This window comes from Centroberyx affinis, unplaced genomic scaffold (genome assembly GCF_046629955.1).
Source record: "Centroberyx affinis isolate AG114_WGS23_722 - 3 ecotype Tasmania unplaced genomic scaffold, CSIRO-AGI_Caff_v1 ptg000166l_1, whole genome shotgun sequence".
In the NCBI taxonomy this organism is placed as follows: domain Eukaryota; kingdom Metazoa; phylum Chordata; class Actinopteri; order Beryciformes; family Berycidae; genus Centroberyx; species Centroberyx affinis.
This window is the reverse complement of record NW_027278863.1, coordinates 412,072-439,710: the sequence shown is the minus strand read 5'-3', so window position 1 is coordinate 439,710 and position 27,639 is coordinate 412,072. Positions and strand designations below refer to the sequence as shown.

The 27,639-nt window shown below is 42.5% G+C and overlaps 2 protein-coding genes across 2 annotated transcripts in view; one reads left to right on the top strand and one right to left on the bottom strand.

Moving 5' to 3' along the window:
• Nucleotides 1–57: 57 nt before the first annotated feature.
• Nucleotides 58–10,016, top strand: dnajc3a (DnaJ (Hsp40) homolog, subfamily C, member 3a). The gene is made up of 12 exons (XM_071533620.1): nucleotides 58–260; nucleotides 847–957; nucleotides 1,058–1,182; nucleotides 1,532–1,606; nucleotides 3,450–3,602; nucleotides 3,886–4,067; nucleotides 4,536–4,655; nucleotides 5,051–5,156; nucleotides 5,334–5,454; nucleotides 7,983–8,115; nucleotides 8,581–8,729; nucleotides 9,446–10,016. Exons 1-12 carry the CDS (start codon nucleotides 179–181, stop codon nucleotides 9,601–9,603), a joined length of 1,515 nt encoding a protein of 504 aa, XP_071389721.1. The 5' UTR covers nucleotides 58–178; the 3' UTR covers nucleotides 9,604–10,016.
• Nucleotides 10,017–10,713: 697 nt separating this feature from the next.
• uggt2 (UDP-glucose glycoprotein glucosyltransferase 2) overlaps nucleotides 10,714–27,639 on the bottom strand; it is a 32,310-nt gene continuing 15,384 nt past the window's right edge. Inside the window, exons 24-40 of the mRNA XM_071533271.1 lie at nucleotides 27,122–27,252; nucleotides 26,596–26,691; nucleotides 26,274–26,376; nucleotides 25,223–25,302; nucleotides 22,743–22,932; nucleotides 22,450–22,608; nucleotides 22,180–22,265; nucleotides 19,448–19,532; nucleotides 19,169–19,251; nucleotides 15,612–15,716; nucleotides 15,390–15,474; nucleotides 14,849–15,031; nucleotides 14,491–14,651; nucleotides 13,122–13,236; nucleotides 12,879–12,995; nucleotides 12,071–12,236; nucleotides 10,714–11,873 (exon numbers count right to left, since the gene is read on the bottom strand). Coding sequence (XP_071389372.1) covers nucleotides 11,851–11,873; nucleotides 12,071–12,236; nucleotides 12,879–12,995; nucleotides 13,122–13,236; nucleotides 14,491–14,651; nucleotides 14,849–15,031; nucleotides 15,390–15,474; nucleotides 15,612–15,716; nucleotides 19,169–19,251; nucleotides 19,448–19,532; nucleotides 22,180–22,265; nucleotides 22,450–22,608; nucleotides 22,743–22,932; nucleotides 25,223–25,302; nucleotides 26,274–26,376; nucleotides 26,596–26,691; nucleotides 27,122–27,252 — 1,968 coding nt within the window. The 3' untranslated portion in view covers nucleotides 10,714–11,850. The remainder of the gene's footprint in view (nucleotides 11,874–12,070; nucleotides 12,237–12,878; nucleotides 12,996–13,121; nucleotides 13,237–14,490; nucleotides 14,652–14,848; nucleotides 15,032–15,389; nucleotides 15,475–15,611; nucleotides 15,717–19,168; nucleotides 19,252–19,447; nucleotides 19,533–22,179; nucleotides 22,266–22,449; nucleotides 22,609–22,742; nucleotides 22,933–25,222; nucleotides 25,303–26,273; nucleotides 26,377–26,595; nucleotides 26,692–27,121; nucleotides 27,253–27,639) is intronic.

The window sequence follows — 27,639 nt, the reverse complement described above, 5'->3', positions numbered from 1 at the left end:
CGGTCGACTTGACTTACTTGCTCTGCTCTGACTGGGAAATGAGAAGTGATGCCAAGTTACATTTGAATAGCTGTCACCACATGGGACTGTCAAGAATTAATGCGTAGTTAAAATTACATTAGCTAGAGTTTGTTGCAAGAAACTGCAGGGCTTGTTTGATCCAGACATTGATCTAACCATGGTTTCCATCAACCATGTAGCGCACAAAATCTTGACTTACATGCCATTTGTTCTTGTTTTGATTGATCTGAGATATGAAGGTAAGAACCTGACTATTCCATCTCAAACTAGCGTTATATAATATTATTTTTAGCTTTGACCATTGTTCAGTCAAGCCATACAGATTGGACAAAGTAGAGTATATCGCTAACATTAGCTAAGTTACCGAAACCGAAACGATTAACGTTAGCTAGCTGGCTTCCTAGCTTGAAAATAGTTTGTGGGACGTTATCAGATCAACTTAACGGTTAGCTGCTAGCCAGCTAATGAGGTTTGCCTCCCCATGCTAGAGGTAGTTTTTATTAGCTAGCCAACTTGGTTTGTATGTTGCAACTCTTGCTTGCTGTAAGCACAGACCCGGTGAAGCTGATAAAATTGCATTGCTTCATGTCAGAGAGCAATACTCGGTACTTGGGCTTCCTGCTTGTGATGTAAACGTTACTTTTATGAATATGCAAATCTCACCTGATTTCACCTCACTTCTGTAGCGAGTCAGTAACGTTTACTACTTAAAATGACAATAGTGCAGCTGCATAGCCTGTGCTATATGCTCAAAACCTTGGTTGATGTCAGTATTATGTTTATTATATATGTTAGTGACATGTCAGTATTGTGAATGTTTCTCAGGAGTGAAATGTGGCAGGGATGGGAGTGTGGAGAGTCACCTGGAGATGGGGAAGAAACTGCTTGCTGCTGGCCAGCTAGCTGATGCCCTCTCTCACTTCCATGCTGCTGTGGGTAAGTCACAGAAATAATCTGTTTAAAAAGATTTACCTCAGGCGATTAGGAAATATAACTCACAGTATTCATCTTAATGGTTATGTTTGTTCTTGTCCAGATGGCGATCCCAAGAACTACATGGCGTACTACAGGAGAGCTACAGTTTACCTAGCCATGGGGAAGTCGAAGTCTGCACTGCCAGATCTGAGCAGAGTCATAGAGCTCAAGCCAGACTTCACATCTGTGAGTCCCACTGTGAACATCAGCTGATGTTAAAACTTTTCAGATCCACTCTTACCCTGGCACCCAGGCTCATTGAAACCATTGTACTCTGTCATGTTGAAATCCACCTGAAACATTCTGGGTCTGACCCATAGTGTAAGAAACACAGGTTTACACAAATAGTGAGAGGAAGTTGCTACAGTATATGTGCACATTTTATACCACAACTTCTTGGCAACTCAAGCCAGATATTGCCAGGTCCAGGCATGACTACGTTGGGAAACTGGTCAGTTATGTCAGCTGTGTTGACAAAGTCTAGATTATATTTACAGCTTTCAACACAACAAATTCTCGCTCCCTCTCTCAACAGGCAAGGCTTCAGAGGGGAAACCTCCTTCTGAAGCAGGGCAGGCTGGACGAGGCAGAGAGCGACTTTAAGAAGGTGGTAAGTATAGTAATATCCAGTTTGAACTCCATGGGAATGTGACTGAGTAGGAGGTGACTCTTTAATTGAGGAAGTAAAGTTCACCAGGAGGTGTCAGTGTTGATCTGTAGCTTGGTCTAGTACTGAGATTTTATGTTTTAATGCTACAATGAAGCATGAGAACTAGGCTTTATTGTTGTGTTTTTGGCACAAAATAAAATTCAAAAAGAAGACTGTTGCACCTGGACAATCAAGCTTTTCATTCATCAACCACCTAATTGATTGGAAGAAGGACAATTGTGCTGTTCTATGCATGATGCACATTTATTTATTTTATCACAATGTATAATAACAGGCCAAGGATTTCCTAGATTTCAGGCAGACCTAGTTGATAATATTGACAACATGGGGGGGACTTGTTTTGTTATTGGTGGGGTGGGATGAAGAGCATACAACATCTTTAGGGAAAATCAAAGCTCTTCGAACCCAAGCATCAAGCAAGTAAAAAACATTGCAAGTAGAACATTTCGGCAGGCCACCTAGGAGCTTAAAAAACAAGGAAAACCCTGCATTTATAAGCCATATTACAAGATGGTTGATGATAATTAAATTGGCGGCCAAGTCTCATTTGGGTCTTCAGGGATCATTTGCAGGTGCTCGTTAAGGATCAAGAGTGAAACTCACTAATACGTTTTCCATTAGAATTATCATTTTACACTGAGGTTTCATAACACTGCCAGAAGAGATAAATGCCCTTGTTGCAGATCCTTTAATTCTTAGATTCCATTTAAAGCTGCTGTATTCTCAGGTGAGGTTATCATGACTTGGTAATTCCTCTTGTACATGGTGATAGGATATGAATGTCAGATATTGTCACATTGTGCCAAGGGCATGTGGCAGGGCTGCAGCCCCCTAAGCCTGTCCTCATAGTTTGTCCCTTTGCCTTTTCATTGTATTTTAATGAATACACAGAGAACCCACCAGCTTTTGATTAACACAAGTATGTCTAGATTGAAGCGCAGCAGTTAGTCTTGCGTTCATTTTTTAGTAGACTGTAATGTGAAACTTCAGGTGGCTAAGCTGGGGGAAAATGTCTGGCCACTAAGCTGTATTATTGGTGAGATTTTTTTTTAATACAGTTTAGAAAAAAAAGTCAATTTCTGAGAGCGCCCAAGGTGTAGAAAGTTTTATAATTGAAATCAACTGTCATGCCTCCTGCTTCAAGACGGCAAGGAGCCATATTCCCAGCAGAGACCAATAGGCATCTGGATCATATTTTGCTGGTAGGATCTCAATGGGTCTGGCCTGAGGTGCATGCTGACCTGCTGCTTCAGCAGTCCAGAACACTGGCATGGTGTAATGCATCACATTTATGCATTACTCTCTTCCCAAGGCTGAGCTAGCAGGAAACACTTACGGGACAGCCAGGTCTATTTGTAAAGGATGTGCCATTAGCTGAGATTGCTCTCGTGAAGATGATGACCTCTGTGATGAGGATGATTATAGTGTAATGGGTTTAGGGAATGGTAAGTAAGTACTGCTGTGATTGGCAATGCTTTTAAAAGTCAAAGTTGGCACAAGTATCTTTTCAAATATAAGAGCTTGCCTATATTGGAATGAGTTGGACAGAATCAAAATTTCCTAAGCATATTGAGCATACTCTGCTCTACCGTCTATGTCTCCTCATGTTCCTTACTCTTCCCTGGCTTCAACCTTTTTTTTTCTCTAGCTCTTCCTCTTCCCTCCTTAATCCCCCCGTCTCCATCAGATAGAGAAATTTCTTCATTCCATTCAGTTGGTGGCTAAACCGCTTTAATCACCATTGGAAGTACTCAATGTAATGCCTTGCCTCACTGTGTTCCAGCTCAAGTCCAACCCCAGCGACAAAGAAGAGAAGGAAGCCCAGAGTCAGCTGACCAAGTCAGATGAAATTCAGCGGCTGGTGGTTCAGGCACACAGCAACTTCAACAGCAGGGATTACATGACAGCTGCTGCCCAGCTCGACACCATCATTGAGGTAAGGACCACACCTTGTTAGCATTGCCTAATTTTCCTGCAAGGATGAAGTTAAGACCAAGAAGGAGGCTTTATGCTGAAATTTTGTCAGTAAAAAATATTATGCATGTAGGGCTAGAGTGTGCAATGCTTTTTTCTTCTTTCATGTGAGATTTTTGTGCCGGTGATCAGCACCTTATGAACTTTCTTTCAGTGTGCCTAACGTCCACACAACAGTTTGTAAATGTTATCACCGGACCATTAGTATTACACTGCATCTGACATGTAATGTCCGCCTGTTCCAGACTTGCGTTTGGGATGTGAACTCTCGTGAGCTGCGAGCAGAGTGTTTCATTCAGATGGGAGAGATGGGGAAGGCTATCAGTGACCTTAAAGCCACCTCTAAGCTGAAGAGTGACAATACCCAGGCCTTCTACAAACTCAGTAGCATCTACTATAACCTTGGAGACCATGAGATGTCCCTCAAGTAAGACCAACTTTGGGTACACACTAGGCTGCTGTACTTGAGGATGCTCATTGTGCCAAGAACCAGACTAAAATAGGGTGTCACTATGAGAAAATGTCCCAATTACTAAAATCTTTTACCCAGTAAATACAGCAAATTTGCAATTTTTCCCCCACACATAGAAGATGTTAGCTCTCACTAATGGAGTACATCTCAATATTTTTTGTCCAGTGACATGAATGGTCTAAAGTTATGTTATTAGTAAAACTAATGGATTGAATCTGTACTCTGTGTCAGCTGATTTCCAAAGTGTAGTAGTCTGTAGTGCTAGCAAGAGTGAAAAATTGATGCATCCATTTTTCCAGCAGTTTTTTCTGTCTGACATAAATGTGGATAGCATGTCACATATTGTACATGATGTAATTTCACGGAAAAGATGTGACTCTTTTAATCCCTTACCTGTTTTATCCTCCTTACCTCTGATCTCAGTGAGGTGCGTGAGTGTCTGAAGCTGGATCCTGATCACAAGCAGTGTTACAGTCATTACAAGCAGGTGAAGAAGCTCAACAAACAGATCCAGTCTGCAGAGGAACTCATCCAAGAGCAGAGGTTTGTGTGTGTGTGTGTGTGTGTGTGTGTGTGTGTGTGTGTGTTTGTTTGTGTGTGTGTGTGTGGGTGTGAGTATTCATGCAATGCAATTGTGTATCCCTGTAATATAGCCTGAACAGCAGGGATTGCATCAGCAGCAACCTAGAATGACGGCCCCCTTACCCACAGGCATCCTCACCTGCTGGTCTTACAAACAGACATGCAATTCTCATCTCAACTTGAAAGGATGTCACATCGTATTTGGCACACATCACATTGTATCATTTTCACAAGTCTGAAACGGAGACGGTGAAGGAGTGGCATAATGTTTGTGGGTGCAGTGATCCATGTTACATCCTACTGTTTTCCCAGTGTCAGCATCGTTAAAACACCTACCTGTCTCCTGCTCTTTTTAGGTACGAGGACGCAGTGAGCAAGTACGAGGCGGTGATGAAGACTGAGCCCAACGTACACCATTACTCCCTCCATGCCAAGGAGCGTATCTGCCATGCGCTGTCGCAGGTAAGACTCTTCACTGCTGCTGTGTGCCTTTTAGAAAATCACATTATATTTCTAACCATTGGGTTTGTGTAGAGCGGTCTAGTTATTAATATTAATTCAAAGGTATTGAGTGGTCAAGCAAGTGTCTGTAATGTGTGTGTGTGTGTGTGTGTGTGTGTGTGTGTGTGTGATGACCAGGGCCAGCATGCAAGCAGAGCTATCTCAGTGTGCAGTGAGGTGCTCCAGTCGGAGCCGGAGAACGTCAACGCGCTGAAGGACAGAGCTGAGGCCTACGTCCTAGAGGAGCAGTATGAGGAAGGTAAGCACTCAGCTGGTGGCATGGATGAATCCTGGCAGATGCAATTGTGGGCAGTTCAGATCTATTATATTGTTTATTTTTCAACTTAATGGACTCCTCTTAAACCGTTGAATGCATTACTCTCCACTGGAAGTTCATTAATTTCAAATGAGAAAATGCATTACAGCTTTATCTTTCTGTTGCAGGTGCGTTGAATTACGATACGTTAATTACGTGTTGGATTTGCTGTAGTTATGCATGTGTAAATTAAAACAATTTTTTTTTCTGTTTTTTGAACAAAAGTTGCTCCTAAAGTATATTAATTTACTAACAGTGATTTCTCAAGTTGCGTGTTCCTCCTATTTTTTTTTCTGTTTTTTACTACCTCTGTTTAGTTTTGTGATGAGAAAATTGAAATAAAGTAACTGAAACTGCAACTAAAATTTAAGTTTTAATACTACAATCAAGAATCACAGCTAATTAGTTTCATTGTAGGAGTCTGACCCATGGGATCCTTGCGTAGAACTCTGCACATAATTTGCAGCAAAATACAATAAATGCATTACAGATTAAGTGTGATCCCTGCTTTGGACTGAGATCCAGTCAACCAGCTGCTTTGGTTGTTATTCTGTCAGATGAATGTAGAGTGCGCTGTTTTACCATCAGAGCAACTGCTCTCAGTGTAGGAAGCATGCAGGCATTTGAAAGGGGCATGATCACATCCAATCAATCCAAGTCTCATTTCACACAGGCTTTTTGTACATCACCATTCAGTTTGAATGTGAATTAAATTTAAGCAAACATAGGTTTTCCATATCTAATTTTGTTATTGCACATGGCTCCTATGTCTTTTGCCTACAAAAATCAAACATCTGTTAAAACCCCTACGTGATCCAGTATCATTACAACTAGGCGTGGAGCGCAGTGTGTTTTGAAATACGCACAGCTTGCAAGATCTACAGCTGCCCTGCCTTGCGGGCTGAAATTATGCACAGTTGCTCATTTATCAAGTCCAACGCCATTCTTGGGTGGCAGTGCCAAAACACAGACACACACACCCTGCTTTCACTATCTCTATGATGTTTTTGTTGGCAGATGAGGGATTATTAGCTTGAAACAGTCTCCCCAATCTATTGTCAAATTGCTGAAAGTCCAATGATAGGAGATGGTGAAATCTTGAGGAGTAATAAAATCCATTACTTAGTCGAAGATCCCTCCTCTCTCTCCCAAACATCATCCTTGCCCGTCAGCTAGTTGTCTGCCACCACTCTGTGCAAACATCCAGTGGATATTTTTGTTGAAATCCCTGCCTACATCTTATGTTTATCTGTCAAATCTGTCAAATCTGTTAGAAATGTGACGGAAGCCATCCACTCCTCATCAGTGTGTTGGAGCACAGAGTGCCAACACAATGTCACAACACTGGTTCTTATAAAAGGAGAGAAAAAACGGATGATCTTACTCATCACTAACCATCTGAAACTCTGGCTCTGCACTGCTAGTCTGTGACATTTACTCCCTTAGCATTCAAGCTCCTGTCATTTAGCATTTGATTTCCCTTCCAGTTGCTCAGTGCAATACAACTCAAAACACTTCTGCGACTTCCATTACAAATTGAAGAAAGGAGTGCAGTCAGATTAAACCTCCATGTCTAGTTGTTAGATCAGTCAGGGTGTTATCGTTCTGTTTATAGTGTTGGCCTATAGTATAGTATTTTACACACAAAGGAGTTTTGTTAAATGTTCAAAAGATTCAGCCGATATGGTTTTAGCTTTTATTTTTGAAAAGATAAGAGGAAAAAGTGCCCAGTCTGTTTTTAGTTTTTTTTAGTTTTGTTTTTCACCAAACATCATCACAGGCAAGCCGGCCCCTGAGTAACAAAACCCCACACCAAGACTGCTCTCTATCAGCTCTGCAACCACAGGGGATGTTGGCTGGGCGGAGGAGGTGTAGATTGTCATTAACACACTTTATCTGCTTAGGCATGAACACACCAGCAGGTGGGAGCGTCAGCCCTCACGCAGGCTTTTAAACTGTCAGAACCCATGGGCCTCACACTCGGCACACACGCTCATTACACACAAACACACACACACCTCAGTACACCTCACAGGGTAAACAAGCCTCAAAGCACCACAAACATGCACACACAAACACAGCCTGGAGCGGCTGCACCTCAAACTGAAGGTGATGGGGCTTGCTAAATGAATAAAGTGGTTTACTACATGACTACACTGCAGGATTGTGCAGTCATTTTTATGGGATGTGAGCGATTACCAGCTGTCATTGCAAAGAACATTAGTTAGGCAAGCAAGGTTTTGTGGGTCATAATGTTTGGTAAAGCAGTGGAGGTTTGAAAAAGTGATTCAGTGCCTTGCTCTAAGACACTTAAGCAGGGTGGATGCTTGCCGAAATAAGTGCTTGAACGTGGTCTTGCGGTTGAAGGACGGCCTTTCCCTGTGTCATCGCACTATGCTGCTGCCCCATTAGTTGCCGTGAATGAATAAGCAATATTGATCATATCCTGCATTCTTATGTTTTTTTTCCAGCTATTAAGGACTACGAGACTGCGGGTCAACACAGTGAGAATGACCGCCAGGTCAAAGAAGGCCTGGAGAAAGCTCAGCGGCTCCTCAAACAGTCTCAGAAGAGGGACTACTACAAGATCCTGGGAGTGAAGAGGTGGGAATTTCAGGAATACTGTGGAGGTGTAGTCCAGACAGGGAAGGTCAGGGTTTTTGATAAATTCACTGGGGAAGTCAGGGAATATCAGGGCATTTTACGAGTGGGTCACTCACTACAGGAATGTATTTTACAATGTCGTTACTTTAGACCGTGGTTTTCAGATGTTTTTATATATTGTGTAGCCACTCCACAGGAAGCCCAAGTGTAGTGGAAACCAGACTGTTTATCTCCTTTTGAACCTTTCTGAGCTGAAAAACATCATGAATGAGCCAAGAAGGAATAACTGACTCAATAATGAAAAGTCATGGAATATTACATCAGGACCACAGTGGGAACCCTGACACTTGGTCCGGTTTTGACAGGTGTTGAATATTTATGTTATGTTCAAAAGAAGGAAAAGGTTATTTGTGTGTTTCTAGATTCTCAGTAGATGCACTGATGATGCTGCTCTTACTGTCGCAGAACCGCCCAGAAAAAGGAGATTATCAAGGCCTACAGGAAACTGGCACAGCAGTGGCACCCGGACAACTTCCAGGACCCAGAGGATAAGAAAAAGGCAGAGAAGAAGTTCATAGACATCGCTCAGGCCAAAGAGGTTCTCACTGACCCAGGTAAGAAGAAGTTAAAACTCTGGCAGTGTTAGTGTGATGCTCTTCCCCTTCAGCTACACCCACCAAAGGCTCCTCTAGAATGTGGCATTCGTAACACTTCACCGTAACCATTGGAGAAATACAGTAGAACTCAAATAATGTTCTTTGTGTTGGTTTCTGCTAACATATTTCATGATTTTTCCTATACACTGCTGTCTTGCCAGAAGGTATTTTTTACTTTTGCAAACAAAGTTGGAAGGAGGTTGTTTGCAGATTGTTGGCAAGATATCTCAAAAAGTAACAAATGGATATGGATGAAATTTGGTGGACAGCTAGCCCTTGGGCTACGGATCAGTTGATTAGATTTTGGCGGTCTTGGATTTCCACACCAGAGCACTGATCACACAGACACTGGTTTTGTTTTCTTCTTTTGTAGTATTAGGGCACATCATTACAATTACTCCCCTAATTAGGCAATATCAAGTTAATGTCTGAATGATTTATCAGTATCAACTTGCATATTTTCTGTATGTCCCATTCACACATATTTTAACTTGACAGCATTGTTGGACTCTGTTGCTGCTACATAATTAGCAGGTTTATCTGTGGGGTTTCTTATTTTGTGCTTAAACTCTGCTAGTGTTACTGCTAGTCATGTTATTATAATTGTATATTTCTAATTCTAATACTGTATGTGCAGTTGTTCAATTTTGATGTGTGGGCCTGTGTGTTTCTAGAGATGAGAACAAAGTTTGACCACGGTGAAGACCCCATGGACCCAGAGAGCCAGCAGGGGGGCCACCATCATCATCACTTCCAGGGAGGCTTCCAAGGCTTCCAGGGTTTCAACCCCTTTGGCTCCGGACCCTTCAACTTTAAATTCAACTTCAACTGAGGAAGCTCGCATCCAGCACAGCTGGAACTGATTTTTGTATTTTCCTCCCTATTTAAAGGGAAAAGTCTGGTCCAAAGAATGCTGGTTCATACCAATAGAGACTCACGAAAATGTGTTGGAGGAAATGGTGACCTTAATCCAGATCATATTAAAGAATCATCCTTGTTGTTGAATGATACAACTTTGGATTCCATTTGGGGAAAGTCTGTTGCTATGCTAACAAATGTCTGCCATGTCTGAAGCAGCTCTTATCTGTAGAGATTCCAATCAAGAGTAAAGGGTTAATTCCAAAGTGACACTTACACCCTATTGGTGTATTGGACACTCTGAAATTCACATCCATTCTTAAGATTAATGTGTACATAGGTACAGTACTATTTTTATATGAATGGAGTTTTTCCGAACTGTAAATAAAGATCTATTTATGCTTATTAATTTGAACTGAAGAGTTCGCCTTCCCTTTTGGAGTATCACTGTACATCCAAGGTTAGAGAGTAGTTCCACTATACAGTATGTATTTGAACTTTTGAACTAGTTCAACTGCACCAGGAGTTACTGAACTGGACTGAAGCTACAAATTATTTTTTCCAAAGTTAACTTCAGGAGTTAATTACTAAAGCTACAAAAGAAGACTGAAACCCAGGATTGAGAGAGTCCTTCCCTCTTTATTTCTCTCTCCCTAACCAAAACTCAAAACAGTCAGTTTCTTCTGAATTGTCTAGCTGTCAGCATCTGTCCAGAGTGTGCAGTGTAGATAATTTGACAGTTTTTGTTTCAGTGTGAAGTAGTAAGCAGTTAAGCCAACTCCATGCGAGTGTGACGTCTCCCACACTGCATACATGTCAGACAACTGTTCCAAGAAGCTTTGACGACGTTTGACGACCTAAACAGCTTAGTAATAGTAAGCAAGTAAAGCTGCACTGTCTTCTATCTAACAAGAAAAAGAGAAAAATACCAAGCAGGTTTTACCTTGCCCATGGAGTGGAACAAATTACAGCATAAGAAATTCCTTCTATTTGAGACTTGTGCCTTTCACACCATAAATCGCACATCCACTGACCGCACTAGGGACAAAGAAATCCAGAAACCGCTTTTGTAATGACTGGGTTTTGTAACAAAGATAGATTTAATTTTTCACACCTGAAATGACAATTACAGCAATGTAAACATTTCCATTTGACGCACCGGAGTGAGAGACTGTTAAGACAGAGACAAAAGTACTGTTGGTTTCAGTCAAGCAGCGACACCTATTCTGTTCCTGAGACAAAAATATTGTTTTATTCTGTAATTTAAGGTATTGAAAAATTCAGTCTAAAAATTGAACACATACTGACGTACACGCTGTATATACAGAAGTTGTAAACATACTGCAATAACTTAAAATCTTATATTTTACCTATAACCATGACCTTTAGTGTGCAAATGAGGATCGTTTGATCCATGACTTGGCGATAATAAAGGTTAGCCTGATCTGCCTACATACCATTATATCTAATATAGCATCACATGACTTGGCAAGGAGAGATACAGATGGTTAGTGCAGCACTTTTCCAGGCTGTACTGTGGACGTCTGTCTGTACATCATGTTTGGTGCTAGCTACTGTTTCTATATAACAACTTTGCAGCAGGTAGTGAAATAAACATCACAGTTACTGTAGGTAAATAACCCAAAATCCATCACTAACTTTGGTGTGGGCATTTCAGTCAAAGGCGTAGCCATAGATTTAGAGTCATTAACAGTGACAATTAAGAATACATAATGCATAAGCTTTGTGAAAGTGAGTTTTAGATTTAAAAAAAATAACCATGCAAACTATAATCAAGGTTAAAACTGCATGATTAGATTCTTAGGGATGTGCCTTATGAAGTCGATTCTTTGCATACAGTATCAGTGCAATCTATGCCATTTGTCTTCAAACACACATCTAATACTTATAACCAGTATCATCCCTGAAGTCTCCCTGTGTTTACTTCATACTCCAAGGTCTGACTGTAGTGTTGACAGCATACCACGAGTTAACAGTTGGCGCTTAACAGTTAATCACCTGCTGATTTTGTAAGACACATATTGTATTGACCGTAGAAAAAGGTATGACATCTTTGAAAAATATTTCTGTTCATCTTTCCCAGGTTACAGACGTAACACTCCATGGCTAGGTTTTGTTGGAAATGTATATATTCAAGCTTCACAGGAGGACTGGGTGCAAAAGGCTGCCTCTTTCCTCTTCAGCATGGTGCTGGCAGACGTTAAAGTTCATCACGCTGGTTGTCTAGAGTGCAGCAGAGGAGGAGAATTGTTAGAAAATGAATGTGCTGGTCAGGGACAGTGCATGACACAAATTTGGCCAAGAAAAAGGTCTGTTATACAATATAAGACATTATAGTGACAGCTAGTTTGACTTCTCTGTCCTATAAAAATGGGCAGACATAGACCCAGAAAATAGTATATATATATTTTTTTGTTAACCTTGTTTTTGTTGTGAGGGCGCAGGAGTCTGTCTCTGTGTTGCCGCGTCTTCCTGCTCCTGGATGTGTGTCAGTAACTGTTTGATCTCGCTGTCATACTCGACCCACTCAGGCACAATCCTTGCCGCTGCTGTTAGCTTGGGCTCCTTGGTCTTTGGGTTATTGCACTGTAGCAGATAAGCAGACAAAACACATCACTCATGTCACCAATGTGACTTCCTCCCAGCAAGCCGCATCGTCACTCCCAGCACTGTGTGTGGCAGAGATTTAAACCTGATTTGATTTCCTCTTCTGTTAAAAGGACATTAGTCTGTGTCTCGTGTCTGAATTGCCGAGCAGTGTCCCATACCACTATGAGGAAATTGTTCTTATTTCAGTCCAGAGGAGCCTGTCCAATAATTCTCTAAATTAGTTTAAGAGACTGCAGGATTGCTCCCCAGTTCTCTCCTAAATGCTGAGTGACTCATGGACATCAGTGGCTGGGAATAATGCTTTGGTTTTAGTGCTGTAGCCGCTACACTTCGCTACTGTACCCATCAAAGCTGCACTAGAGGTGGTCATCTACAAAAATGATTCCCCTTATCAGTCTGAAGTTTCAACCTGAGTGAAAGAGGGATTCACGGTGAGAATATAAATGGGCTTCTTCTGGCTTTGACTGCGTGAGCGAAAGAATAGAAGAATACATTTGTTACATGTGCAATTTAGCTAAGAGTATTATGTAGCTTTTTCCTGGTATGCCATTTAGCCTCCTCCGGCTGCTCATTAGCATCTGGTGCCTCAGAGTCAGATCTAGGATGTGTGGGCCTCACCAGGTCTATGGTCTTGGCTGTGACTTTGGAGGAGTCGTCACACCACGTCTCACACCACAGCCATTCCTGGGGCAGAGACTTGATGGCCACCTGGTGGATCATGTTGTTAGGAAGGTCCTACAAAGATCACAGAACAGAAAGTGTGTTAATTTAAGGGCACATTCTAATCTTGACACATTAGCCAACTACAGTAGGTGCTAGAAGAAATAACTGCATCAGACCATGAAATTATCTTTGAGTTACCTGGTCCAGGTTAGACAGACTGTTGGGGTCTTGGCTCAAGGCTTGGTACTGGCCACGTAACCTGTCCCCAGCTGCAATCTTACGGAACTTCTTTAAATCGACTACATATAAAGCACTGGTTGGAGAATGGAAGAAGTGATGAGAGAGAGAGAGAGAAGGGGGGCACAAGGAGAGAAAGCAAGTGTGAGAAAATGCTGAAACCACTTCCTGAAGAGGAAAATCCACAGGAACGCCCTTGCTAGAGTGACTTAACAAAGATAAAAATGCCCCGGGCGCTTTCACATAATTGTATGTAGCGTGGCATATTAATAGTATAGAAACTTTACATCACTTATTAGGTGTGAGTCATGCCAGAGGATATTCGCTGCCTTATGTTTTCCCCGAGCTCGATGGTGCGGATCATCTCTCACCCTTGCTGCTTCTGTCCTGTCCCGTGGAGCTAGGCAGCACACTGGCTTCCAATAAAATCATTGTAGCTTCCTGACGGCCCTTTTTTCCCTCCCGCTCAGCCGCTGCTGCAGTGGAAAGCTCTGCTAGCTGGGCAGCTTCCTCTGCTCAGCAGAGCTACTAGCTGCCAGCTGATTAAGCCCCATCCAAAGAGCCAGAACTCAGTGCCACAAGCCCAGCAAGGAGCCCTGCACTTTTTGTTTCACACTTAGTCCTTTCCCAATTTAATTTGCACCATGGTTATAGACAATATCACATATAAAAATAGAGGAAGATAAAAATACAAAGTCTCCATATTTTTCTTCTTCCTCTGTCATACAATATGTGGGGCTTAAAACAGCAGGTCCTACATAAAGTAATGAATAATTCCTCCAGATAATTCTCTGAATCCAAGCCAAAAACAGGTAATGACTTCCAGGCAACAGGGAAAGATCTATTTTCATGATTGTGTGCAATGTATGAAAAGCTTTTTTCAGTGGGTATCTACCACCTAAGCAGTGTAGTCTCTCTTTGCCTTTTCTTTATTCACAGCTATTTTATTCTGCTATGTGTAGTACAGAGAATAAGTCATGAATGCCTCCGGCTGAATAAACAGTGTGAATAGCCTAAAAGGAATCACTGGCTGTCAGAAGCAGAATGTTTTGAATGTTAATATTTTAAATATATGGATTTATTCTGCCAACTATATTTGAGAGAAAAAAAGGGGTTACCTTAATTTTCCACAAAAATAACTACAGTAACAGTGAAAGGTAGAAGGAAGAGGATTATACTGTTATTGTACATTTGTAACTTAAAAAAACAGTCCTGCATGTGCAATAGCTGTTTGTGCTTGTACAGGTAAAATGCCAGAAGTCCTTATTGGGCAGACAGAATAGTTTGTGCTGCTGTTAAGTCATTTTCACATTTAAGTATAGGTGTGTACCTGATGTGGTACTTCCTGTGTCCCAGATGAGAGGCCCAGTAGCCGCTCCTCCAGAAGCGGTAGCCATCCATCTCTCTGCGGCTATCGCAAAACGGGGTGTAGCCGTAAGGGGCGCCCTCCAGGTTCAAATCCCTCAGCTCCTTCAGATCAGCCCGCACTATCTGCGAAGGAGGAGGAAGGATACGATGAAGTACGATGGAGAGGACTGTCAACACTTCAGCGCTCTTCAGTCCTCACCTGAGATGGCGAGGATAAATCATCCAATCTTCACTCTGTTGCTGGGACTGATATAAAAGTGTCTTTTCAGACCCACACTCGCACACAGATCACTGCCCTACAGCTACAGCTGGACAATTACCTGGTCAGCGTCTACAAAGATGATCTTGTCCACAGCCAAGGGGAAGAGGACATCCAGGAAGAGGATCTTGTAGCCCCAGATGATGCGCTGCTTCTCAGTCTGCTGGTGCAGCCAGCGGGGCCACTTGTACTGCACTAGTTCATACTGGAAGCCGTAGGACTCTGCCATGTGAGGGATAGTCTCCTAACCACACCAAAAACAACACACCAGAGGTAAAATATCCAATGCAGCAGCAAATCTCTTTTTTACAGTTTTGGTTTGACCCAAGAACTATACATCCAAGAAACACCCCGGGCCATTTTGGCTATTTCTGCAATTTAAGACGAGTCATAGAAATCGTTGCATATAGATTCATCCCTATAGGAAAACAGGGAGATAAAACACAGACCATCACAAAGAATGAAGCAACCCACAGATCCTTTCTTTGCTCAGTACAAATAAATCTAGGCCTCCCAGGGGTCACTGTGGAACTGGGATAAAGTTTTTGCGACCAGGCAGGGAGGCAGAAAGTTTGCGTGGAGTCGCGAAGCGAGGCAGGTACCTTGAAGGAGGGGGAGAGGTAATTCTTGAGGAACCAGAACTTGACAGGGGTTTTGGTATGCCGAAGGACGGACAACATCATTATTCTGGAACAGAGAGACAGAGATAGAAAGAGTGAGGGGTGAGTCTCAAAGGAACAGGGCTAAAAAGGAAAGTGGTGTGTGGGGCCTGGAAAGTGAGTGTGTGCGACTGTGTGTGTGTGTGTGAACTGAAAGTGACCCACCTCAGAAAGCGCTCGTATAGATGGCCTGAAGCCACAGAAAAGATGTTCAGAACATCCTCTTTCTTCTTCTCTCCATCATCTGACCTGGAGCCACCACCTGTGATGCTGTAAAGGGTCACATTATACATAAGCCTGTTGTCTTCTGATTGATGCATACTTTTCATATATAGCAAAAAGCAGATCACAACGAAGCCAATAGCCACCATGCTTTTTGTAGAGCCAGGAGCAAAAACACTGCAACACTTTAACAGCCGACACAGAAATATATTTTCAAACAAACAAACCATGCATTATATTTCAGGAAAATGAGGTGCTTTTTTAATGAAAGAACTACAAAGAGGTTGACAATGCTCTGGCAGACTAAGATTGAGTATTTTACAGCAGAAAGTGCTGTTCTCCTGCTGGCTCTTCTCCAGAGAGCTGAAGTAATCAACTCATTAGAGCACAGACACAGAGAAGGCAGCTGCAAAATCTAAACAGGTCCTAATGCTTGCATAGCATAATGGAGAGCTGATAATACAAGCTAAAGAATCTAAAAGCATAAATTTGTATCTAGTCATTAAACAGCTAACACAGATGCACTGGTGAGTTTAAGCATTATGACAAAGGATATGAATTGCCAAAGCTATACAGTACAGACAGAAAAGACACATTCGGATCCTAGTCAGTCCGTTACCTTTCCCATTCAGTTTTCCACTCCATTTTACTATTTGATTCAAAATTTCAAAATGCAAGTTAACAATCTCTTTGTCCTATCCCTCCAATAAAATGGATTCACACTGAGACACCAGACTGATTTAAGCTCAGATAATGGAAAAATCCAAAGGACACTTTCTAAACTTTTGAGCACACAAACATACCCTAACCGCTGTTAAAGCGCAATGGATCATGATGCAAGGCACATTTGGTGGACAGAAATCAGGACTTGTGCTGGAGGGCAGGGTTGTCTGCAGTCAAACTGTGTGTCCTTGTCTTTAACAGACTGCTGATGAGGGGAGAGTGTCTCTTCCACACTCAATCACGACCACAGCCTGGGCCAGAGGCTCCAGGAAAAGTCTACTGAGTGAGAGAGGGGGTGTGGAGGGAGGGGAGGGAGCACGCTGTTTGTCTCTCCATGTCCTCTATCACCAACTCCAACACACACACACACACACACACACACACACACACACACACACACACAATAGTCTGACTTTTCTCTGTCTCCCCACACTTGACTTTACACAAACTCAATGTTCTGTCCCAGGCCAAGAGGCTGCATGAGTTTGTATCTTTCTTGTCAATTATTCCCTATCCTTCTCCACACATGCAGTGCAGCTCTCTCCCTGCACTCCACCGTATCTCCTCCTCAAACCAAAGTACTGCTCTTTCTGGTTGAGTGAGCCGGCTTTTGGGGTGTCACCGCACCGCTGTGGTCTAGGGGATGCCTACTGCCTGTCGTGGCTAAGCCAGCCATTATGAAGGCCCTCCAGCGCTACAGCGGGACCCCCAGATAAGCAGCTTTAGCTAGTCAGGTGAGAGCCCGTTTGGCTGACTCGCACCAGATAATCCGGACCTCTGGAAGGATCCGCAGAGCTCTGGCTGAAGCCTGAGCAGCAGCCAGCACTAACGCCAGAGCTGGACTGAACTCTACTTATGGCTTTCCTCGCACTCTGTAGCTTCAGCAGCCTCATCCTCTTTCTGCTGTATGGAGATCATCCAAAGAGAAACACATCAAGACGTTTGCCTGGAGTCTTAAGCCTATATGGCTCTTTGCAAGTTTATCTTTCTTTCTACTGAAGCATCCATTCATGCATGCTTTTGTGTGTGTATGTGCAGAGAGGCAAACAGACAGACAGACAGATATAGATAGACAGATAGAAATATATATATTTAAAGCATAAATCCAGCCATTTTCAACCTGGACTCTATTTTTCCTTCATTATAGAGCTACTTGCGTGCTGCTCGCCTGCCAATGGACACAGCAAAAATCAACCCCAAAAGCACCCAAAGCGTGTCTTTTTCAACATTTTGGCTGCTCAGTCTGTAATGATACATTTCACTTAAAAGATGTAAATGGAAACTATCTAAAGTCAGTTTTGATAATACTTTCACCATTGCTTTAGCACCAAAAGATTTCACAGGATTACAAAGAATGAAAGTAGCCTACCTAGTTGCCTCATAATGAAAGGAGATCACAAATGTTTGTGATCTTATTATCTCAAACCACAGGCATCCAGTGATTCTACAAGGAAGCTGTCAGGCTATACATTAGTCTACTTGTCATTTAATAGGTGCATTTCCCCCCACAGTAATTTCCTTGTGCAGTGGCAAAACAACAACCCACACTAAGAATAAAATGAGAACAGACCACCGGAGGAAACATTTTTTTTTAGGAGATACAAATTTTGGCTGCTGCTGTCTGTCTATATGCACCGCTGTGTACAGTAGTGCAAAACAATTGTGAAACTTGTCAGGTCATGGAAATGCATCTCATTACATGGTGAGCATCATTATGTGTTCAGGTGATTTTTTTCAGTGTCCTATAGGACTGTATTGGAGAGACGCATACCCAGGCAGGTAAGACACAAGTAGCTCTATAGTGAAACATTTGCTGAGATTTTGTCAGAATAAACTGGTGTGATGGAAAATGATTGCAATGATTGGAAGACTTGAGATAAAGAAAGAAAGAAAGAAAGAAAGAAAGACAGAAAGCAAAAGAAAGCAAAGAAAGAAAGAAGGAAAGCAAGAAAGCAACATTTTTTTTTAGCTCATGTCCATAGAGATAAAGCTCCCCAGACAGATGAGAGAATTACCATCAAGTGTGTCACTTAGACTAGCTCAAGCTTACTGATGCATGGGTCTACCCAACTATCTAGCTAATTCCTCAGAGGTGTTAAATCTATAAATGCCTTCAGTACTGCCCTTTACACTGAACCCTTTAAAGCATTTTGATTTCACGAATAGATATGAACACATCTTTACTTTCAAGCCTATCTTTTTTAAGAGTAGGTGTACATTTTGGGAGATAATTTTGTGTGTATGCATGTATGTATATAAGTATGTGTATGTACTGTATGATAAAATAATCAAATCAGGGCAAATGTGATTCATTATAAAAGTGATAATATTAGAACAGCAGTTGAAAGCAACCAATGAACACTGCATGCTAATGAATATGATAAAGAAGTTTTAGGTGTTAAATGGGTTGCAGCAACACTGCCTACCTTTTTTCAAAAGTGCTCCAAACACTTCACACAGCAAGCATTAAGTGAGGAGACAGATCACACAGTTAGGATATGCTGGGGGAAACACACACAAATGCACACACACATACACACATACCTACAGAAGCACATATTTTTTGCAAGACTAGATCTTACAGCGTAATATTGCAGTCTGGATCCAGGGGAAGAATGAACTCTCCTGAAACCGCAATGTATAATTGACAATAGAAGGCAGATCAGCACACCCACCAATCAATGCGCTCACAGTAGATACTGCCAATCAACTGAGTGAGGGCTTCAGAACTAGTAAAACAACCAACTTTCAGCTGTATGCAAGGATAAACTACACACCTTGCTATGGAGTCCCATAGGCCTTTACTTTCAGTTGCTTCACTTAAAAGATCTTCATTGATTTTTTCTGCTTTTTTCTGCACCTATAATGAGAAAGGAGACATAATTAAACAGTGATTTGCTAACTGATTACACTGGACAAGCAAACTGTGAAAGACCCTTGTAACATCCCCAATTTGTGACCTGAGCACATCATAAGAAAGGTGTATGGCATTTTAAGGTGAACAATGTCTTGTGCTACGAAGTATCTAATCTAAAAAAAAACAACCAAATACTCACCCTGACTTTGATGATCTTACTGTGAAAACTGTTAAGCACAACTATGACGTCACCGGCGTCTGAAGGTGAATCCGTGCCATCATGCCTGAAAAAGTGGATGAAGTTTGAGAAAGCAATTTCTCTCACTGAGAGGGAACATCCATTGTAATGGAATATGGACACTGGATCTGCAGCTAGTTAGTCTAACACAGGCAAAGCCACATTTTGAGACTGTTAAGCCTGACAGGTGACACACAAACTCATTGCCTTAAAAAACATTGAACACAATTCAATTTAACCCCAAAACCTGAGCTATGTTAATTAAAGCTGTTCAGCTTTTGACTCCTTTGACTATATTGAGTACGCTACATGTTTCTAGTGTTTTCTACTCAATATAATAATTTGAACTTATATATATTTAACTAATCATATCTTATTCAGAGCTATGTCTGTGCAGAGAATTAAAACAAAGTTCTTAATGGATAATAACAGTTATTTTGAACCGCAGCCTTATTTTTCTAGTTTTTGCCATCATGATGATTGATTGTGTTCAATCAATTGATGACATTTTTAACACAATCAATTGCTGTGGTGGCAAAAGCTAGAAAATAAGACCCAGGTTGAAAATAACCTGAATAATCTGTTGAAGAAACTTAATACTTTTCTGATATGGAATTACAACCAAATACATTTTTCTAGTTACTCCTTAGAGCAGGGTGTGACACTATTTGTATCTAAATGAGATCTACAAAATGTGTAGAAGTCAAAACTAACAAATGGATGCACTTTTGCTGCTTGTAAAAGGTCCAGTGATTGCAGAAAAACCAATATGCATGTTAATTTTTATTGTACTTCCCACAGTCCTCCTTGATATAAGCATTTTCTTGACCACTCAACAAATCAAGCTGACTTTAATTTGCATTCTAACAGAACACTTTCCTCCACCATATAAGTGAATAACTATTTTTGTGACACTGATTAAAGTTCGTTAACATGCCCTTTAGTCATGGCGACAGTGTGTAAAGAAGAAAAGATACAGGCTGCTCTCATGAAGAAGAAAACAGCAGCTAGCGGAAAGACCACTGGCAGAAAGACGCACTCAAAAGTGGATTCTGGGACAGCTGCCAGGGTCACACTCTGACCATATTCATTACCCTCCATCATCATTGAGAATCACCTTCCCATCATTTTATCCATCACTACTTCCCAGCCATGCTGTATCTACTGGTACATTTAATGAGAGAGTCCGTACAGTATCGATTGCATCACACTGGCCTTTCACTGTAATTGTTTTAGGCCTGATTTGCTCAGTGGAGAATGTGTGTTGGCAGGCAGGATACCAGGGGTCTGATGGTGAAACACCATAGAGTAAACTTGAGCCAGAGATGAGCAATAGGCCATCATGCCCGGCAAGCCATCGTGACCTCAGTGCTCACTAAAGGCAGAAAATTAACCTTATCACTATGATAAATGCCCCTCCTCATTGGGCACAAAGTGCACTTTTCCCCCTTGCGCAGTGCTGCTTGTGTTTTGCCCCCGCCGCTGTCGCCCGTGCGCCTCAGCCTTTAGGGCTGTGGTTAGAAAGCGCCAGAGATCAATTTGTATCGCCGCTCTGAGGAGAGGAGAGCCGGCCATCTCATTCATCGCTGTCAGGGCAAGGCGCAGTGGCAGCCCGGGGTGGAGGAGGGGGACGCGGGCTATGGGCCTGGAGAGCACAGACACTCCCACTTGGCTCTGATCGGCCACCTAACCGGAGCAGAGTGCCGCTAACCGCAAGAATAATGACACTGCCAAGGTGAAAAATGACATCACCTCTTAGCTTCACCTGGAGGATTGGGGAATAAATCTTGGTTGTCTGATATGATTTCAGAGGAACCCAGGGCTGTATGTGTCCTAAATCTTACGTGAGGATGGCCAGAGAGGGCAATATCTGTGATTGGAGGGACATCCACTATATTGTACTGCAGCTGTCCTCACAGACTCACAAACATGATTGCGATTCGAGCCATTATCGCCACTTGATAGTGAGGGAATTAAAGTTCTCTGTTGTGCAATATAAGATATGACATGAGTTATGAGGGCTTTCTATAGATAAGTATCCTGATTTGATTCAGATTAAATAAGTGCAATAAAGTGTATTTTAATCAAAGCGAACAGGCAAAACAGACAGAATCCAAGGCATAAAAATTTGCATTTCATAGGAAATGCATAAAACAAACTATAAAGAAAATAATGTTTCCATTCGTCCCAGGAAATTAGAGGACGCCAACGCACCCTGTCTAGTATATGCAGCCTTTGACACCTACGCTAGCCTAACAGCTAAAACAGATATTGTGCTGCTGATATCCCCCGGTTTGGGGCGGATGGCATGGCAGGTGACCAGCTGAATCATCCCTCCACTCTGTCTTCTCTGTAATAGCACCTCTTTCCTCCTACCTCTGTCTCTCTCCTGGTCTGTGCAGAGCACAACTCCCTGCACTCATCAAAACCTTGAGCTGCTACAGTGTCAGCAGCTCTCCGTGTTACCATAGTGATGGGTTTCATACCTACCAGTATGAAATGGAGAGGTAGCTGAAACAACTCTGATGCTGAGTTACTGATGGAGCCGCCTAATTAGCATCATTACCTAGCTTTTTTGGTATTGTATCTTTCAGAGATATGACGGGAAAAACAGGAGTCAATTAACAGGGAAACACAAGAGTCCTAAAATCTACATTTAAAAAAATCATCTGTAGACACTGGGGAATACTCACGCAAGAATCTGATAGATATCCTCTGACCTCCCTTTACGTAACTTCAGGATCCAGGCACCAGGATTGGCTTTCAACTGGAAGTATCCCTGTTGTGGTTAAAACAAAATGAGACTGAACGCTTAGGAACACAATCCTCACCTTCAATCCTAGCACCAAACAGCCTCTATTCAGCAAATTAGTGCACTGCCACAATTAACTACTACAGTGGGCAGGTCATCTATCTAAAAACAGTCTTGGTAATTCTAGTATGGAGTACAGAAGGCTGCTGACCAGGTTAGCCATGACGATAGTGTCATGCATGAGGGGGTCCCGACTCATGCCGAGGGTAAACTGCAGCCCTCGGGGGGGCTGGCCGGTTGACAGGTCAAAGCAGTGGCCCTCCAGCAACAGGTGCTCCAGCTCATACTCTGCTGTCACCACTCCGCTCACCTGGAGTGAAACCACAGGTTACACAGGACACAAACCAATGGGAGACGACTATTAAAGAGCGCCTCTGCCCTACCCTAAGGGGACAGGATAGCAAGAATGCTGGCTAGTTATTACTGAAGAGTAGTATTCAGTACCGCCTGCAGGTGGATGTTGTCCAAGTCATGGGGGCTGCGCACGGCCTCCACCATCCAGCTCTCTGGGGTGATCATGTTCAGGGTGAGGAGGGGAGACTCGGGAAGCTCCGTGAAGCGGGCCACTGGTCCCGCAGACACCGTATTGTTGGCCAAGAAATTCACATCAGACTCCAGGACAAAGCGGTAGAAGCTGCAAAGAGACACAGAGAGATAATGCATTGGTCCATTAACTGCAAAATGAAACAATATTTTACAATATGGATCAAGGCGGTACTATAGAATATACTTTGTAGAAGCTTAAGGATAGATAGCCATCAAATACTGGAAATCTTTATGCCACCCTACTGAGACAGCAATTCCATCCAACAAAAGCACTCTCCTCATCGCCAAGCGCTAAAATGATGACACGTTGTGCAATAGTCTCCTTTCTAGGACAGGAGAGATGGGTTCTGTTGTGACAGCTGGGGATATACAATCTCTTCAAAGTGAGGAATCTAATACCATTACTGCCAGTGTTTCTGCTCAGCCAATAACAGAAATTTCTGCAGTAGTCTGTGCACCAGAAATGTTCCCCTTTCTCCATTATTACTCAGAGCTGTCGCAGAGGCTAGCTCCGGGCTAATCTTTATGCTAATTGCTTTTTCTTCTGTATGCCCTCTGACACTGAGGAGTCATAATGAGTGGAGATGACATGCCAGACGATCAACATTACCAATAACCATTTCTTTTTACTTGGAATGCGATCTTTCTATCCTCAGAGGTCCATCATCAGATTTTTAAACGAGAAGATTTTTTAGACGTTAATTTCAGCCACAGCAGCCTGTCTTCCTGCAGAGCAGAACAGAGCAGTTAGAGAGGGGCTGTTGACTCCAGGGTGAGAAGGGAGCTGCTACCACTGCATGTGAAGTTGGGGAGGGGGGAAAAGGATTAAATTACTGAGGCATAACCCAGTCACTAGAGGAAACACTCTCTCTTTATTGGATTGGTCCCAATTTGTGGGGTGACCAATTCTCCACAGAAGGAAAAGTAAGAAATAGAAGATGAGCAGCCCACTGGTCTCCCTCTTGCTGTCTCACCACCATCCCCACTAATGGGAAGTATACCAATGAATGAAATGATCCCACTGACAGAAAGCAGGATTCATGTGTGCCCACTGACAGCAGTATCTCCAGATGTGAGCTGTAGGATTGCTAAGCCTGTGGCTCTACAGGGGAGATGAAGCTGGGGAGGATTGAGCTTGTGTTTACACAACTCATCTGCTGTTTGAAATTAGATGGCCCTCCAACTCATCCCCTCATGATTAGGATCTTTAGGACGAGATCCAAAAAATGCAGACAAACCTCCATGGTCCCATTTTTCTACTTGCAATATGGTACATTAACTTCCTGCAGCTTGCAGGGGCAATAAGTATGATTTTTAATGCCCCATAGCACAAATATACATAGCGTTGTTGATCAATACCAGGATTGTTGATCAATACCAATGACTCAACAATTATTTGGCCAGGTGCTGAGATTTCTGGCTTTCAAAACTCACTTTCTGGCTGTACTCTGTTGTGGACCAAAAACTCCCCGGCCATTTCAAAACACTTTCAATCTCCACCTCCCACCTACTCGCATTTTCAACTGCTCACCAATGGAGGATGGAGCTACAAGTGAGCAACTGGCACCGCAAGACATTTCAGCTAAGAAGGCTAGTAAGCCATCTCAAGCTAAAAAAGAAACGATGAAGCAGTATTAATATTACAGTATTTTGCATTGTGATATATTACTAAATGTTTTGTTGGATCTCTGCTCTAATGAGCTTGCTTACTGAGTCTTTATTGTTTGTGTCAATCACAGGCCATCGTCACTCAACGGGACAGGAAGGGTGACGGGACTGGGGGCGGTGCCAGAGACTTGTAGAAGGAGATAAGTTCTACTGATGATGTTGCAATTCCTACTGATCACTGATAGAGGTCAATGAAGTTCATAGATTACTTAATGGCCCTTTAAAGTGAAGGTGAACTGCCTGGAAAATGTCTGCCATCATCAGCCTTCATTGGAAAAAATACTGTTGAACCATTTTAGGATACTACCAGTAAAGCCAACTCTATCCACGGTGGGACATAATTAATTACATGATGCATCTTTTTTGGAATACAGAGGTGAAGAAACTCCAACACTCCCAAATTACATAATGACTAAAATTCACCCAGTGGTCCTTCTGAATGTTAATGAACAATTTCAACCTTTCGTTTGTTTTTTTTGTTTTTTTTTTACTGTATGGCTTGAACCTCAACAGTGCAAGCTGTAAGCAATTTGCCCAGAGATGCAAGGGGAGGCCCAAAGCAATAAGGTGGTGTTATTAAGCAGATTGCATCTGTGCGGTATAATCTTACAGAGGGAAAAAGGTAGGGAGGGATGCTAAATCTGCGGCGGTCAGAGGACACACATACAAGCTGAACAGGAAGTTTAATTACTGTTGGAGCTGGAGCTTACCTCTTGAGGGGCATCTCGGACAGCTTGGCCCTGCAGTTCATAAACACCTGCAGTTTCAGATTGACCACTTGACTGAGCACCTGCAGGAGGCGCAGAAGGAGAAACCCAGTTAGTGTTAAGAGCAAAACAGAGCCAGCCCAGCAGAGAGGCCTGTATAGTACAAGATATACATGAGCCTTTCACTGATCTGTACAACTGAAGGCAGCTCCGAGTTTCACTGCCCATTTCTCGTCACATACTGTACTGACATTTAGTAGGTTCTCCATAGACAAAGCACATTCGTTCATAAACAACATCACTGTCATAAGGTAGTGGTCAATAAAGAAATAACAAGCCAATAGTGGTGGTAATGGGCACACTTGGAGCTGCCTTCAAAAGCCACAACAACCAGTCGTGATGTTGATTTGGTGCTGTTATGATCTCTATTGCATAATGCAGTACACTACTGGAAAATATACACAACAAAAAAATGGCTGCTAAAGATGGCTGTCTGACTGGCTGTCTGTGAAAGCGAGGTGAGTCATCTTTTGGTATTCACCTCAGTCAAATAAGAGTTGCATCTGCACAGTTAGCCTCCAGAAAGCTGCTGCAATTGTTCAGGGAGCCAGTGCGATTGTGTCAGAGAAACATCATCTTTCAAGAGAGGAAAATGTTTCTAAATAACCCTATCTGGTCAGACAATCAATATACATATAACATGCCTCATTTTAGCCCACAAAGACTGCATAACCTGTCCCCACACATCAAAGTAAAGCAATTTTTCTTTTTGTTTTTTGTTCAGATCGATTTTACAAACTAATCTATAAACGCTAGCGAGGTGAGGTAGGTACCTTTCAGAATAAACAAAGTGCACAAAAGTGAGTATGAACAGGAGACATTAGGCCATCACATCGATACCTGGACATGAAAAAAAAAACAACTTCTATCTGAACTTTTGCACCTTCCCAAGCTTTGTGCTTCTGTATCCTTCCTTTCAGTGAAAGCGATTTTAGAGTGTCCTTGCCGGAGTGAGGAATCAATGGAGAACAGAGGCGAAAACAACATGGCTTACAATCAGCAGAGATGACATCTTCTGCGCCTCCCTAGTGAGGGGGTCAACTATGGCCACCACATCATAGAACACCTCGTTTTCACGTGGGGAGAGATGGAGCACGCTGAGGAGGAGAACAGCACACCAAGCAAAGCGGTTTCAGCAACACAGTGTTACACAGCCCTTATTCAGCAGAACTGCAAATCAAAAGATTCGCTCTCTGCACTGCTTCAAATGATGGACGTAGCAATTTTCAGATCCATTACAACAAAAGGAGAATGAAAACTTCCCAGTGAGACTGCAGGGCGGATAGGATAGTAAACAGTGAAACGCCATTGCCCACCTGTGGCTGTCTCTGATAAAGTGGACATCCCTCCTGGCCTCTCCTTTGGGGGCTGCAGTGAGGAGGGCATCAACCTTCATGACTAAGTCACTGGCTCTGGGGGCAAAGGGGTGTAGCAAGGTCAGTCCATCACATGTTAATGATACTTGTTAGGAGGGCTGTCAAACAGAGCCCACACAATGTGATCTCAAGCTGTTTCAGGAGGCGGTCTCATAAATCAGTGAGAAGGCTACTTTCAATCTGGTGCACTACAGAGCACTTGGTTTTAATATAGCATTTATATTGAAGATTTTTTGGAGCAAGAGAAGGATAGAGAGAGAGAAAGAGGATCAGATCCCGCCAGATTCTAGCTTATACGAGAAGTGCTTTGGAGTTAAAAGGTAAGGGGTATTTCACATGATAACATCTATCGCTACTACCATCTAATGATGAAACACTCACATGTCCATCACAGGCGGTAAAAAGGAAAGGTGAAGAGACAGACAATCTGTTTCAAACAACAAGGCAGAAGAAAAATAAAACATACTGCTTTGCCTTCATCCCCATCTGTTTAACTTTGGCTTTGACTTTCTCCGCTGAGGTGCTCAGTGTAATCTTCTCCAACAAATGGAAATCCTCCACAGTGAATTCTTCCTGCTCCTCAAACGGCCCGAGGATCTAACATGGAGAAGATAATATAGTCAGAACAAGAGGTTTCTGATTCTTTTCCCAACATGTATTATTTACTACTTGTGAAGGAGGTGTTAAACCTAATGTGAATGTAGCACAGTGCTTCATCCACTTAGAGTCACAGTTTTCAGTGATGCTGCCTTTTCTTTCCCCCTTTCTATTTTGGGAGTAGAGCCCTGCCTGCCACTGCAGCAGAGGAATGTAAAATGATATTAATTGTTACTGCCATCTCAGGGGCTGGCCTCTTCATCCGTGGCTGTCAGCATTACTGCTGCTGGGACATCAGTCATCAGCTCTGCACAATAACAGGCACACACACACACTCATTGCATAGACACACACACGCCCAGGGCATGCATAAAGAAAGGTTAACAC

Bases quoted from the DNA above. Each gene is read 5' to 3' on its own strand.
- dnajc3a (XM_071533620.1), top strand. From the start codon at position 179: ATGGTTTCCATCAACCATGTAGCGCACAAAATCTTGACTTACATGCCA. The intron at 958-1,057 runs GTAAGTCACAGA...GTTCTTGTCCAG, and splicing joins TCACTTCCATGCTGCTGTGG to ATGGCGATCCCAAGAACTAC. The intron at 4,656-5,050 runs GTTTGTGTGTGT...TGCTCTTTTTAG, and splicing joins GAACTCATCCAAGAGCAGAG to GTACGAGGACGCAGTGAGCA.